The sequence below is a fragment of the Plecotus auritus genome (genome assembly GCF_963455305.1).
Source record: "Plecotus auritus genome assembly, chromosome: 2".
Classification (NCBI taxonomy): Eukaryota; Metazoa; Chordata; class Mammalia; order Chiroptera; family Vespertilionidae; genus Plecotus; species Plecotus auritus.
The window spans coordinates 47,588,558-47,603,316 of record NC_137771.1 but is presented as its reverse complement, the minus strand read 5'-3'; the positions used below and the strand labels follow the sequence as shown (position 1 = coordinate 47,603,316).

Sequence of the window (14,759 nt, the reverse complement as noted above, 5' to 3'; positions counted from 1 at the left end):
AACATTTTGCTGTTCATATGATTTTATAAATTGATTTTTTATTCATCTTATTTATGGTCCTTCAACTGTCAATTTAAAATACAGATTTTTGTTATTTCAGTGACTTCATAGTAACCAGCTTATTCAGCACACATGTACCCAGTGTCTGTGTACTCTTTGCTGAGGCACTGCAGATACTGTGAACAAGACAGAGGTGGTCTCTGCAAGCATCAGACATACCATCAAGTTGGGCAAACAAAAAACAAACAAGTAATTAAAATGATACATAGGTAACACATAAGGAATTGTGAGCAGTGCAATGAAGGAAAAAAAGAATATGGGGAGGGGTGAGCTCTGGGGAGACCTAACTTACAATAGTGTGATCAGAAAAGGCCTCCCTAAGGAGGTGACATTTAAACTGAATTTTGAAGAATAAGCAGAGTCTGCGTGTCTAAGAGAGGAGTAGGGAAAGTATCTCTTCCATGCAGAGCAAGCTTTTCAGCAGCAGCACTGCTGACATTCTGGGCTGGATAATTTTTCATTGTGAGGGACTGCACCACCTCCAGACATTTACCCACACTCCTGGCCTCCACTCATGAGATACCAGGAGCACCATCCTCCCAGTTGTGACAATCCAAACTGTCTGCAGACATTGCCAAATATCCCCGCAGGGGCAAAATCTCTCCTGTTGAAAACATTTGATACAGAGAATGTGGGAAGCCCTGAGGTGGGTGAGCCCTGAGAGGAGAATCAGTGTGGCTGGAGAAGGACTGGAGGATGATAGGAATGAGACTGGTGAGGGAGGCTGGGCAGACCACACAGAACCTTGTATGCACTGGCGAGGGGTTATCTTTCCACCACTCCAAGTGCGATGAAGAGCTATTTGGAGGGCTTGATTTTATTGACGTTTGAAGTCGATGATGATTTTTCTTGCTACAGGGAAAGTGGATTGTGCTGCAGCCGAGAGCACACTTCAGCTGAGAAGGTGCTGTGATTGGTCTCAGGGGAGAGAATGCTCGTTTAGCTTAGAGTGGTGGCAGTGGAGTTGGAGAAAAGTGGATGGATCTGTGATTACTTTCAGAGATAGAATTAATATGTTTTGCTAATGGGTGGGATGTGGAAGCTGAAGGAATTTGAAGAATCAGAGATGATTTGAGATTTCTGTTTGGGCAATGCTTGATAGATAATGGGAAGACTTAAGAGGAACAGGTTGGAGAAGGGGTGGGAATTGTATGTCTTCTTATGGAGATGCCTGTGAGGCACCCAAGTGGAGATTTCAGGTAGGAAGTTGAGTATGAGGAGGAATTCAGAAGAAAGCCATCATTTATTTAACTAGTCTCTTGTTTCTGGACATGTTTTATTTTTCTCAGGTTTTCCCTGTTATGCTGCCTGTCACTGTTATAGGCTGTGTGAGCAGCCTCATACATACATGTTTATGCATAGTGTTTTATTGATTCCTTAGGATATACTTCCATACACGTGATTTTGTCACAGTTATATTCCATGTATTTCAGCTTCAGTGCCTGATTACACTCCATCCCCATCCCACATACACAGAGAAATGCACAGCCATGGGCAAGTGCTGAAAAAATGAACTGGCCATTTTCAGATTGGTCTTTTTGAATTCAGCCTCCCAGTTCTTTTTCCTTTTGAGGATAGGAAGTGTAAAGGAAGAGGGTGCCATTCATTAGGAGTTCAGTATAGCATTAGAATCTGACCTTTTGGAGCTTCAGGAATGAGCTACGTGAGGTTTGTAATGATGTTTACAGAACAGAGTAGTCTTGGCGTTTGTTCTGTCTTCACAACATTGCTGGCCGAGGTGATTGTTGTCAGTGCTCAGTGGCATGTGGAAGTATTCAGTGTCCTGTTCTTACCTGGGAGAAAGAGAAGTCCTATCTTAGAAGGAGAACTGCCTTGGTGAGAATCCTCCATCCACAACCACTAAAGTCCCTTCAGGGAAAGTGAGTGGCTTACTTATGTGGGAACACCACCTCCGGACATTGTGTCTACCTCTGTTCACAGCTAGAAAAAGGCGAAAGGCTCCCAGTCCTCAGAGTACTGTATGTTTTAAGTTACAAGGATTGAGTGCGGCTGTAGTGCAGAGTTGAACAACCACAGCCCTGGAGTCACATCTAAGTTAGACGCTCTACCCCACCACTCCCTAGGTCCCTGGCCTTTGTGCCATGTTATCTTTCTACTTGACTTTGATTTTTATAACTACCTGATAATTAATATTTCTATTGGTCTGTTCTTAGAATTGAATCTCCATGAGATCAGGGATGTAGTTTGGTTTGCTATATCCCTAGCACCTAGAATAACATCTGGCCTCTAATTGGTTCTTAGTAATTCATAGTCATCAAATGAATGAATGAAGTCATTTAACCTTTGGCGCCTTAGATTCCTCATTTGTTAGGTAGTGATGATGTTAACATCTACCTCATAGGGCAGTTGGGAAGATAAAAGAAACAGTACAGTGTCTAGCACTGAGGTTAGGGTTTAATAGAGAGGAGCTAGCATTGACATCATCTTCATGAGTCTGTACAAGGCAGGTGGTGGGTAAAGCTTTTTGGTTTTATTTATGTATTTAGCCCTCATTGGCTCTTGGAATGCTGTGCACCTCCCATCAGTATTTTAGTTACACATTTCACTGCTGGAAACTTGAGCAGCAGATGTTGAAAAAACTTACATGAGGTAATGGGGCATTGTAGAATGTGCACTTCTTCCCCTTCCTCTAAGTCTGCATCAGAATGGGGCGTGGTGCTCTGTCAGTCATACACCCAGTGCCGAGACAAGGAAAACCCCAGCCAGCTTGTGGAATTAGTGTGATCAAACCCCAGCCAGCTGTCACCTTTCCTTGCCCTGGTGCAATCCAAACCTAGTACGACGCTGCTGTTCACCATTTATAGGGGAAGCCCTATAAATATTTGTGCTCTTCACCAGGACCTAGTATATGCTCAATAAGTATTTGATAAATGAATGAATTATCCTGGGGAGAACATCTCCTGAGCCCCTTTCAGCTGTTGAGAAAGGGCTTTGATGTCAGACAAACTATCAGTGTTTTGTTTTTTTAATTAAAAAATTTTAATGTTGACATTGCAGGTGTCGCCACCACCAACCCTCTCACCCTTTGCCCTCCACCCACTCCCTTGGCTTTTACCACACTATTGTCTGTGTCCGTGGGGTATGCATGTATGTTTTTTTACCTAACCCCTTCATCTTCTTTATCCAGTCACCCCTCCTCCCCTCGTCTCTGGCAACCGCCAGTCTCTTCATATATCCATGCTTCTGGTTCCATTTTGATCATCAGTTTATTTTGTTCATTAGATTCCACATATTAGTGAGATTATGTGATATTTGTCTTTCTCTGACTGGCTATTTTTCCCTTAGCATTATAATCTCCAGGTCCATCCATGTTGTTGCAAAGGGGTCAGAGTTCCTTCTTTTTAACAGCCACATAGGATTCCATTATGTGAATGTATCACAACTCATCAGTGTTTTTATCCACTCATCAATGTTTTTTGTTTTTGTTTTTTTAAACATTTTATTGATTTTTTTACAGAGAGGAAGGGAGAGGGATAGAGAGTTAGAAACATCGATGAGAGAGAAACATCGATCAGCTGCCTCCTGCACACCTCCCACCGGGGATGTGCCCGCAACCAACGTACATGCCCTTGACCGGAACCGAACCCGGGACCCTCCAGTCCGCAGGCCGACGCTCCATCCACTGAGCCAAACCGGTTTCGGCTCATCAATGTTTTTATCTACTGGCAGTTGGGCTGTTTCCAATCTTGGCTATTGTAAACAATGCTTCAGTGAACATAGGGTTGCATATATTCTTTCTGATTGGTGTTTCAGGATTCGTAGGATATATTACCAAAAGTGGGATCGCTGGGTCAAACAGCAGTTCTATTTTTAATTTTTTGAGGAAACGCCATGTTGTTTTCCACAGTGGTTGCATCTGTCTGCATTCCCACCAGCAGTGCACGAGGGTTCCCTTTTCTCCACGTCCTCGCCAGTACTTGTTGTGTGTTGCAAACTATCAGACTTGTTAGTTTTGTTGCTGTGCTGCTTCTTTGGGTAGCATCTCCCGCTGTGGAGAACCTTCCTCTCAAGATCAGAAACATGGATTTATGCTTGAAACTTAAGTGTGGTTCATTTCTTCTCACCTCTGCTCCAAAGGGACAGTATGATTTGGTCAAATGCCTGGCTCCCATCCGAGACCCCAAGACTGAGCAGGATGGGCATGACATCGAGAACGAGTGCCTGGGCATGGCCGTGCTGGCCATCTCACACTACGCCATGATTAAGAAGATGCAGTTGCCAGAACTCCCCAAGGACATCAGGTAACCTTTCTCCTGGCAAAGAATAGATTGTGGGGATGGTGTTATTTTTATATGTTCTTGAGCATCTCACTTTAACCTCTGCCAACTTCTGGCTGACCTCTCCGTAGAGTACAAATGTTTTTAGATTATCTATAAAAGGTAGCACAATTATGATTGTGTCCTGATTTTAAATGTTGGCTGATGACCTCAGAAATGTGTACGAGGGTGAATGTTCTGGGCCAGGGATGCCAATCAAATTAGTGGCCCACATACCCTCCCCTTCCTCTCTGCCTATGGTGGGCATTGCCATCTATTATTGCACGTTCTCTTTTTGTGCTGGACCCATCTTAAAATCCTTCTCGATATAGGTCTACAGGTAGCCACTACCATCCCTAACCTGAACTAGAGTTCACTAGAGAGCTGTTAATTCTGATGTGAAGGATGGTCACTGTATTTTAAGGAAATTGTATGTCAGTTGCGATCAAGTCTTTGTGAAGTAATATTCAGTCTGTGTAATTTTAATTTCCACACATCTACGAAGTATAAAAAATTTTTTTTTAAATATATTTTATTGATATTTCACAGAGAGGAAGGGAGAGGGATAGAGAGCCAGAAACATCGATGAGAGAGAGACATCGATCAGCTGCCTCCTGCACACCCCCCACTGGGGACATGCCCGCAACCAAGGCACATGCCCTTGACCGGAATCGAACCCGGGACCCCTCAGTCCACAGGCCAACGCTCTATCCACTGAGCCAAACCGGTTTTGGCGAAGTATAAAATTTTTTCCAGTGAGCTATTGTGATGTCATAAGTGAATACAGTCTCATTATGAAGAGAAAATGATATGTAGCTGTACTATTTGTGATAGGTGGCATGCATTTTCTCAAAAGGTTACTTCTTGCATCTCTGTATCTCCTCTGTCCTTGACTGGAGTCTGGAGCAGATTACGACTTCTCCTCAGTAATACAGACACTGATTAGATACATGCTCTGTTCCTACCTTTTTTTTCTGTGGCTTTTGCTCTGGGCACCTCCTCTTTATTTTTTCAAGAGGCTGGCAACTCTCTTCTAGTCTTCCCCTCCATTACATTACCCTTAAAAAGTTATGGTATTCGTTGGGGATAAACTCCCAGCTGCACAATTTCCACTATTTCGAAGCCATTCACACAGCAGGGGTTACCCTGTGCCAGGTACTGCCTCCGGCCCAGAGTGACAGGCACACCAGTCTTCCCACCTGCTTGGCCCCCAGTGGACTTGTTCTTTCTTTCATGGGTATTCTTACTCTCTTTAAAACTGGCTCCTGGTCTAGCAGTTTGAGATTCTGTTAGTCATAGCTACTTTCCCCTTAACCCCCTGCTGGATGATAATCTTTCGGCTTACTTTTGGGGACATTTTCACATGGCAAATACTTTGGTATTTAATTAGCTTCTCTGTATATATAAAAGGCTAAGTATCCGTCTGTCCGACCGGTAGCTATGACGCACACTGACCACCAGGGGCAGATGCTCAATGCAGGAGCTGCTATGACATGCACTGGCCGTTTAAAAATAAACGGCACTGTGGACCTGGCACCGACAAACCAACACTCGGCTTCCCCCAAGTGGGACCAGGCCCCGCCACCACCCTGGAGCGACACCCCACCTAATCACAGCCAACACTGCCAAGACCCCATAATGCAAAATGCGACCCATAGCTCAGCTCAGCCCAGCACAGAAATGGTGGCTGTGGGTGCCGGGTAATGATGTCACATAGCATCGCCAGGCTTCTTCTCCTTAGCGACTAGCCTCCTTGGAGTTTCTTTAGCCCAGGGACCTGACTTGCTTTATAACCAGGTGCAAACATTTTACAGTTTAACCAAATGTTTGTGCAGCGTTTTCCCATGCCTCATCTCATTTGATCCTCACAGAGGTCCTGGAGTAGGTAGATAGGAGACTCGGCAGAATCCTATTTTCTTTTCATTAGCGAGATGCAAATAGCAATGTTAAAATATTTCTTCTAATTAATTGCCTTTCAATGTGCATGAATCCGTGCACTGGGACGCTAGTGTATATATATATATTTTCATTTCTAATAAAAAACAATATGTGGTCTTCATAGGAAAATTATAAAACAGGCATGCAAGTAAAACATAGAAAGCACCAATAATCACTCTTGACACCTTTCAGACCACTTTCAAACCAATGCTGTATCGTAGTCTGTTTATGTGAGTACCAGTATGCACAGGACAATGGCACTAGCAAGCAAGAGCATAGCTAAGTCAATTTGATGGTACTCACAGGAATTCCCATCTCAGTAAGGTCTGTGGAATATGTACTTTTCTATTCTCTTTCAGTCCTATTGACCTGTCTACCTCCTAATGACTATCCTCTTTGGTGCTCACTCCATCTAATGATCTGGGAGTAGGTCCTTCTTTCTCATCTGACAACAAATGGAAGGGAGATTTATAGACTTAGGTTTGTTTCTAAACTATTCTCTGCTAACCTCTTTGTGAAAAAAAGATGCATTTTTCTACTTTCTTTTAGCTACAAGCGATATATTCCAGAAACATTGAATAAGTCCATCAGACAGAGGAACCTTCTTACCAGGATGCGGATAAATAATGTCTTCAAGGATTTCCTAAAGGAATTTAACAACAAGACCATTTGTGACAGCAGCGTGTCCACGCATGACCTGAAGGTGAAATACCTGGCGACTTTGGAAACTTTGACAAAACATTATGGTGCTGAAATATTTGAGACTTCCGTGTTATTGATTTCATCAGAAAATGAGATGAATTGGTTTAATCCGAATGACAGTGGAAATGTTCTCTACTATGAAGTGATGGTGACTGGAAATCTTGGAATCCAATGGAGGCAGAAACCAAATGTAAGTGGTGATAGGTAGCTGACCAAAACAGAACATCCAGACGCAGAGTTATCTGTTTGCATGCCCATCATCCTGTCAACTGAGTTTGTTTAGGCAGGAGACCCATGTCATTCATCTTTTTTTTTTTTTTTCTTTTTAAGAATTTTTAATTGATTTTTAAAGAGAGAGGAAGCGGGGGAGAGAATGAGAAACATTGATGTGAGAGTGATAAATCGATTGTTTGCCTTCTGCACGGCCCTTACCGGGTATGGAGGCCACAACCCCGGCCTGTGATCTGACCAAGAAACGAACTGGCGACCTCTTAAGTGTAGATGCCCAACCAACTGAGTCACACCGGCCAGGGCTATCATTCATCTTTTATTGTGTCCATGTAGCAGTAGGTCTAAATAAACATTTATTGACTATTATAGGGAAGTAGAGAAATACATTAACATATATAATATGTAGTATTATAATAACAGCAGATATTTCCTGTGTTTACCATGTACCAAGAGTACTTTTCAAAGCATTTTACATGTATTAACTCATTTATTCCTTAAAAAACAAAAACCTTTGAAGGGAATACTGCCATTATCTCTATTTTATAGATGAACATACAGAGACACAGAGAAGTTAGGAAACTTGTCCAAGGTCATAACTAATAAGTGATTATGCCGAAAATTGAACTTGGGCCTCTGATTCGATGAAATAGGATAACTGATTTTTAAATTTGAAGCTTCTTTATGTATTATTTGTTAAATGAGGCAATAGAGCAGAGGGGTTTCAAAGCATGGGTTTTAACCCTTAAATGGACCTGGTTCAAATCCTAGCTTCACTGTTTGTAGTTACATGGCCGAGGGTTACTTCACCTATATCAGCTACATGCTTACCATTAAAATGTATGTACCTGATAGGGTTGTTGCGAGAACTAAATGTCACTTAGCACAGAGCCTGACATATAATAACTGTTCAGTTAATTATTATAGTTGCTATCATCATTATTGTAAATAAATTAAAGGTGAGATTTATTTTCTCTAGTTTTATTGTCTTGCTTAATTAACAATCCTAACACTTACTGAGTGCTTTCTGTGTAGTAGGTACTGTGTTAACAGGAACTTACCTAATTCTCAAAGAACCTTGTGAAGATGTAAGATCTCTGCTTTATGGCTTGGGAAATGGAGGCACAAAGAGATGAACTAACTAGTGAAGTAGCCAGCAAAGGCAGGATCTTAACCCAGATCTCTAGCCTTCAAGACTCATGCTGCACAAAATATTTAAACTTGTGCAGAAATGTATTTACCCCCCCCCCCAGGTTATTCAGACATTTATACCTTCTTTTGAAAATTTTCACTTGAATATTGTAAAGCTGAGACAATCAGTGATAGATTTGAGAGCGAGAACACGCATGTTCTGTCCAGTCATAGTTGGAAAGAGCATGTTCTCTGCCTTTGTTGAACATATGATTGCAGGACTGAGGGGACCTGATTGTAGATGTGTGTCTAGTGTGCAGTTATTTGCCTTTCTGCATTTACTTGTACATCATAGATTATGTAAGGATTAAGTCATTGTGCTCATTAAGGTCTCCTCTAGATGTAAAAGTCCAATATTCCCTGATAGGACCCAAAACTGCCATCCTAAGCCCACGGTGCCCTCTCCCAATTCCTCTGAAATCCAGGCATGCTGGCTTCTTCTCCCTGGATGTAGGCTCTGCACTGGTTTCCCAGAAGCAGTGACCTTCTTCCAATAGAAAATGAGAAATCCCAGTCAACTCTGTCACTTTTATGCACACTGTCAGGTTGTTCCTGTTGAAAAAGAAAAAAATAAATTGAAACGGAAAAAGTTGGAAAATAAACACAAGAAGGACGAGGAGAAAAACAAAATCCGAGAAGAGTGGAACAATTTTTCGTACTTCCCTGAAATCACTCACATTGTAATAAAGGAGTCTGTGGTCAGCATTAATAAGCAGGACAACAAAAAGATGGTAAGTTTGCACCGAAGCTATTCAGTCTGGGTCTGGTGGCGAGAGGGTGTCTTTGTTGAGGACAGTGATGCAGTACATGCTTTTCAGAGTTCTTGTCCCAAAGAGAAAACCTGATGACTGTCTTATTTAATCCAAAAAGTCCCTAATGCTGACACTGATATTATAATGTCAGTTGTTGTTACACCTGTACATTCCAGTGCCTTTGTTTGGTCTTGTAAATGCGTATCTGTTTCAGCATTCACTGCCCTCCCAAAGATACTTCAGCAGCAGTGTTTATTTCACAAAATGGGTGGATTAGAAGAGAAAGATGAGTGAAAGTCAGGGCTTCCCCACCCCTACCCCAGGGCTCCTGCTCGGCCTCTGCAGAGTTAGAGGGCTGGTGGGAAGCCCCACTTTGCACTTTAGCAGATGTCGGGCTAGTGGCTGTGGTCTCCATGGCTGTTCTTATCATAGTGGCAGGCACACCCAAGTGACTGTCGGACAGAGGAAGCGGTGCTCAGTCTCACTTCCTCTCTTCTGGTATTACTTGAGGACATGCTCTAGACAGGCAGGCCAGTTTGGCAGGGGAAGTGGGAACCCTACCAAAATACACATGTTTGTGTCAGGGAAGTCACCACTGACAACATGTGGAGAGAACGCGCTGGTGAGACAGGGTGCGCTCACAAATGAAGGTAGTCAACACCGGGGAAATACCATGTTTTGCCTAAAATTTAGCCAATACTCAGTGCTGGGAAAGAATCTGGTGATGTAGTTTAGGACAGATGGTCACGCTTTTACATATAGAGCAACTTTATTTTTATTTATTTAAATCATCACCTGAGGATATATTTTTATTGATTTTTTTTTTTTTTTTGAGAGAAAGAGAAACATCGATGAGAGAGAAAAACATCAATCAGTTTCCTCCCATATGATCCACAACCAGGGATAGAACCCTCAACCTAGGTATATACCTTGACCAGGAACCTAACCCAAAACATTTTGGTGTATGGGATGACTTTCCAACTGACTGAGCCACCCAGCCAGGGACATAGCTTGTCTTTTTTATATACCTTTTGGAAAGCAGTTGGCTACATGTATTGAAACTCTTGAAAATATTGATGCCCTGGCTGGTGTTTCTCAGTGGTTAGAACTTCAGCCCACACACTGAAGGGACATGGGTTTGATTCCTGACCAAGGGCACGTATCTGGATGGCAGGTTTGATCCTGGGTTCTCGTCATTGTGTGTGCGGGAGGCAGCCAATCATTGTGTCTCTCACATGGATATCTCTCTCTCTCTTTTCCCCCCTCCCCCCATCACCTTTCCCCTTCCCTCCCCCTCCTTCTCACTCTCTTTCCCCCCATCCTCCCTCTCTTCCACCCATTCTAAAAATCAGTGGAAAAAAGATCCACAGGGGAGGATTAACCAAAAAAAGAACATATGTCCCTCCATTCAGGTGCCTAGGGATCTGTCTGCAGAAACAGTAAAATGCAGGGATTGATCTGTGAGTGAGAATGTTTATCCCAAGAGCATTTACAGTATTAAAATACTGAAAATAATCTAAATATATCATCATAAAAGAATGAGAAAATAAATCATAATTTACCTAAGTAGTGGGATCTACCTAATAAAAGAGTAACATGCTAATTGACCGTACCTTTGCGACACCCACCAGCCAATCAGGAGTGAGTATACAAATTAATCCAACAAAGATGCCGGGTTAATTTGCATACACAGGCGTCGAGCAGCTGCTGCTCTGGGCCTCTGGGCAACATGGGAAGGCAGAAAGGTGGCTCTGGCCATAGCGAAGGCGCTGCCGGCAGCCAGGGGAAGGAAGGCCCATTCTTGCACAAATCTTTGTGCATTGGGCTTCTAGTATTATATAAATTGCTGAGTTTTTTAATACTTTGGAAAAATAACTTTCTAAATGGAAAAGAGCAGAATATAAAACAATCAATAGAATGGTACCAGTTTTATTCAAAAAATGTTGAAAAGGTATGTATATACCTATACGTGATCTTAGAAAAATTATCAGATATTAACAGTTGTTATTTATAGTGGGATTCTGAGTGATTTTAATTTTCTTATTCCCACCCTTTTTAAAACAGTATACATTAATTTTATCAGGAAGCCTTGGTAAAAAACGAAGTGCAGTAGAAGTGTCCAGATAGATGTTAGTGGGAAGAGGGAAAAGGTAAGGAGAAAATAAAAATAAGTGTTATTTATTCAGCACCTTATAGCTATTAGTCTGTGTTGTATGCTGTGTCTCCATTGCCTTGTGTAGTCCTCACAAGAACCTTAGATGCAGGAATTTTGGCTCCATCTCCAGCGGGAGTCTGAGACTTGTGGAGAGGTGTGGAAACATGTGCAGGGCACAGGGTGAGAGAGTGGCAGCTCCGCCTGGGCTGCTTGGTTTCCAAGGCGTTCTATTGCCCAGAGACTACTGTGAGGGGGAGGTTGGCACGTCGGTGGTCTGGCTCTTCAGCGCGGCCAGACCCTGCCGAAGCATGGCAGAGGAGCAGCAGCCAGCTGCTACGGTTTTTGTGAGCCTGCCCTGTCCTGTCCTGGCTGACAGTCAAGCCCGGCACCCAGTGGTACACCTGTCATTTAAGTTAGAGCTCGCTCTGACCACATGGGCCGGAGACTGTGCCATGCTAGTGCTGTGTAGGGAGCAGGAGGAAGTGAGGAGGAAATAAATACTTGATCTTCCCGTTACTTTATTTTCTTGTACAAACACTGGCGCTTACTGCATGCCAGATACCTCCTATTCTAAACACTTTACAAATGTCAACTCTTTCAATTTTCAAATTGACCCTATAGGGTGGGTATATTATTATCCCTGTTTTACAGAGGAGAAAACAGGCACAAAAAGGTTAAGTAGCTTACCATGGTCACACAGCTACTAGACTAAACCATTTGAAATTGCCAATATTTGACAGTCTTTGACCTATAAAAGTGATGATTGCACGTGCTTAGACATAATAGCAAGTGGATTTGAATGTGATTTGAATCCAGATGAACTTGCTCCAAAACCTGCGGGGAACACTGTGCAGTGCTTTCTTATTTCACTCCTCCATCCCTTCACAGCCAAGGGGTTTTTAAGCTGTTCTTTCAGGAAAGCATGATGCTAGCATGTTATAAAATTATATATTGATTCGTCTCTTCTCTCTGCATCTCCTCAACGTCTCCCATTTACATTCAGACTTCCCCTCTTAGGGAATGTAAGTGCTTCTGTGGTGTCTCTCATATGACTGGATGAAAGGTTACCCAAACCAGACCATCTTGAATTTGCTTCTTGGATCTGCAGGTGGATGCCAGATTATACCTAAGAGGAAGCACATTTAGCACAGTCTCCTTCCTGAATTGCCATCCCTATGGTGGCCCTGCATTCTCTTGGCCTCCCTGGCTCACAACCCAGAGCACTCCTCCCTGGCATTACAGCTCACTATGACTAGGCCCTTCCCTCCATCCTGTTTTGTTGCTTTTATCCATCACCTTCCCCTTCACTGGTCTGTTTTTCTCTGTCACCAGCCTCTCCTTTTTTCAGTTCTGTGGAAAGTGATCTGTGCATGAGATCAACCGTCTATGCCAGCCGTGGGCAAACTACGGCCCGTGGGCCAGATCAGCTTGTTCTATCCGGTTCTCTTGCTCTCCCCTCCGCTCCTTTACTTTGAATTTATATTAGTTCACACAAACACTCCATCCATGTTTTTGTTCCGGCCCTCCGGTCCAGTTTAAGAACCCATTGTGGCCCTCGAGTCAAAAAGTTTGCCCACCCCTGGTCTATGCTCTGCTTCCTTTTCTGTAAAACAGGTGTAATGCCTGCCGAGGCAGTCATTGCTTAGTGCCAAGACCAGGCTACCATTACATGCACTGTGCTCTCCCGTCTCTATTCTCATGCCTCTGCCACCTTGATTCTGGCTTGCTTTCCATCTGCACCCAGGTGGCAGCTTCTTCATAGGTCTGCCTTCCACAGCTTCCACAGCTTCCCCCCTCTCCTCCCTCCCTCACACACACACACAACACCGTACCTCATCTGATAGTTTTTAGATAATAGCTGAGAAAGTGGCAAATGGTCAAAATCCTATATAAATGTAAGTTATCAACAAAAGGAGTTTCCCTTTGGGGTCATGTATTCTCCATTGTGTTTTAAATATCTTCTCCCTGTGTACCTCCCGATAGAGTTAGCTGCTTTAGATGGTAGGCAGATGATATAACATGGGCATTTCTTCTCTCTCTCTACAGGAACTGAAGCTCTCTTCCCACGAGGAGGCCTTGTCCTTTGTGTCCCTGGTAGATGGCTACTTTCGGCTCACAGCAGACGCCCATCATTACCTCTGCACTGATGTGGCTCCTCCATTGATTGTCCACAACATACAGAATGGCTGTCATGGCCCAATCTGGTTGGTTCTCTCACCTTTACAGTTTCCTCTGGTGTGAAAAGAACCCACATTTTAGTGATGGGGAGTGTGGCCTCCTCAGACACAGGTGTCATCGGCTGCTTAGGTTGGAGCCAGTTGAACATATTGTTTAGTGCTGACCTAGTGCTCCTTGTCCATCTCTGTCGTCCGTTGGTCAGGCTTTCCTGTCCTCTCTCATCTTGGTCCTTGCAGCAAGTCCTTAGCTCTATCCCTTACTGGGGTCTCCTCATAGTTTAACCCCTCACTTCTTCCCAGCTGACCAAGAAGTCTACACTTCCTAATCCCTTGCAGTGCCAAACGGTGCAGATGATTTAAGAAAGTAGGAACAGGTCTCAACATCAGAAGAGTAGTAAGTAATGGAATCCCGAGTCAGTTTGTTGTAAAGTGTCCGATAAATGATAGTCGGGGCGACCACGCCTTAGAGCTGGGAGGGGCCTTGCTGGCCTCTCGTTCCTCCTGCATCTCAGAACTAGTAGCCTGTGTCCAGATAGCTGTGGTGATAAGGCACTTAGTACTACACGAGCAATCAGTAGATTCCAGCTCTAACAAATACAGACATGCATACCTTTCTGGTCTGGAATTGAATTTGCCTCTGTCACTAACTTCTGCCTGCTCATTGGCTAGGGATTCATTCAGTTTACTTCCTCTCACACATGACTGCCCTTCAGGCAGAGGAAATCAGCTGCTATGTTTCTTCTCAGTCTCTCTTTCCAGACAGAAATGTATCTGGGAAAGCGTCTCTTTAGCTGCCTTCCGTATGACATGGTTCCCACCTTCTTCCCTATCCTAGTTACCTGTGGACAGGTAGTTTGTTAGGGGGTGAACCCTGGCCTAGAGAGGCTCACAGGGAAATAGACACACAATGGATTGCAAGGGGCTGAGCATTACAGTGAAGCACGTCCTTCAAATATCCCAACTAGTTAGACTTCAGGGCCCTGGCACTTGCTTTTCCCTTGGCCTGGAATGCCCTTCCTCCAGAATCTACATAGCACCACTTCCTTCAGGTGTTCCTGCAATACCAGCTTATCGGTGGAGTCTTCCTTGATCACCTTCTATGATATAAGAACCCCTCTTCCCCCTCCACACCCCACACTTCCTGGTTCCTTCACTCTGCTTTATTTTTCTTCAGAGGCATTGCCTCTTGACATACCATGTTTATTTCTGTGTCCATTCGTTTTCTGTCGCCCACTTTCACCATCCAGAATATGAGCTCCACAAAGACAGGGCCCTGTCT

General features: G+C 43.6%; 1 protein-coding gene across 3 annotated transcripts in view; it reads left to right on the top strand.

Annotated features, from left to right (window-relative positions):
* JAK1 (Janus kinase 1) overlaps positions 1-14,759 on the top strand; it is a 224,532-nt gene that overhangs the window by 182,249 nt on the left and 27,524 nt on the right. For all 3 annotated transcript variants that reach the window (XM_080656377.1, XM_080656378.1, XM_080656376.1), the window contains 4 exons: positions 4,159-4,322; positions 6,825-7,167; positions 8,942-9,127; positions 13,350-13,507. In XM_080656377.1, coding sequence (XP_080512503.1) covers positions 4,159-4,322; positions 6,825-7,167; positions 8,942-9,127; positions 13,350-13,507 — 851 coding nt within the window. The remainder of the gene's footprint in view (positions 1-4,158; positions 4,323-6,824; positions 7,168-8,941; positions 9,128-13,349; positions 13,508-14,759) is intronic.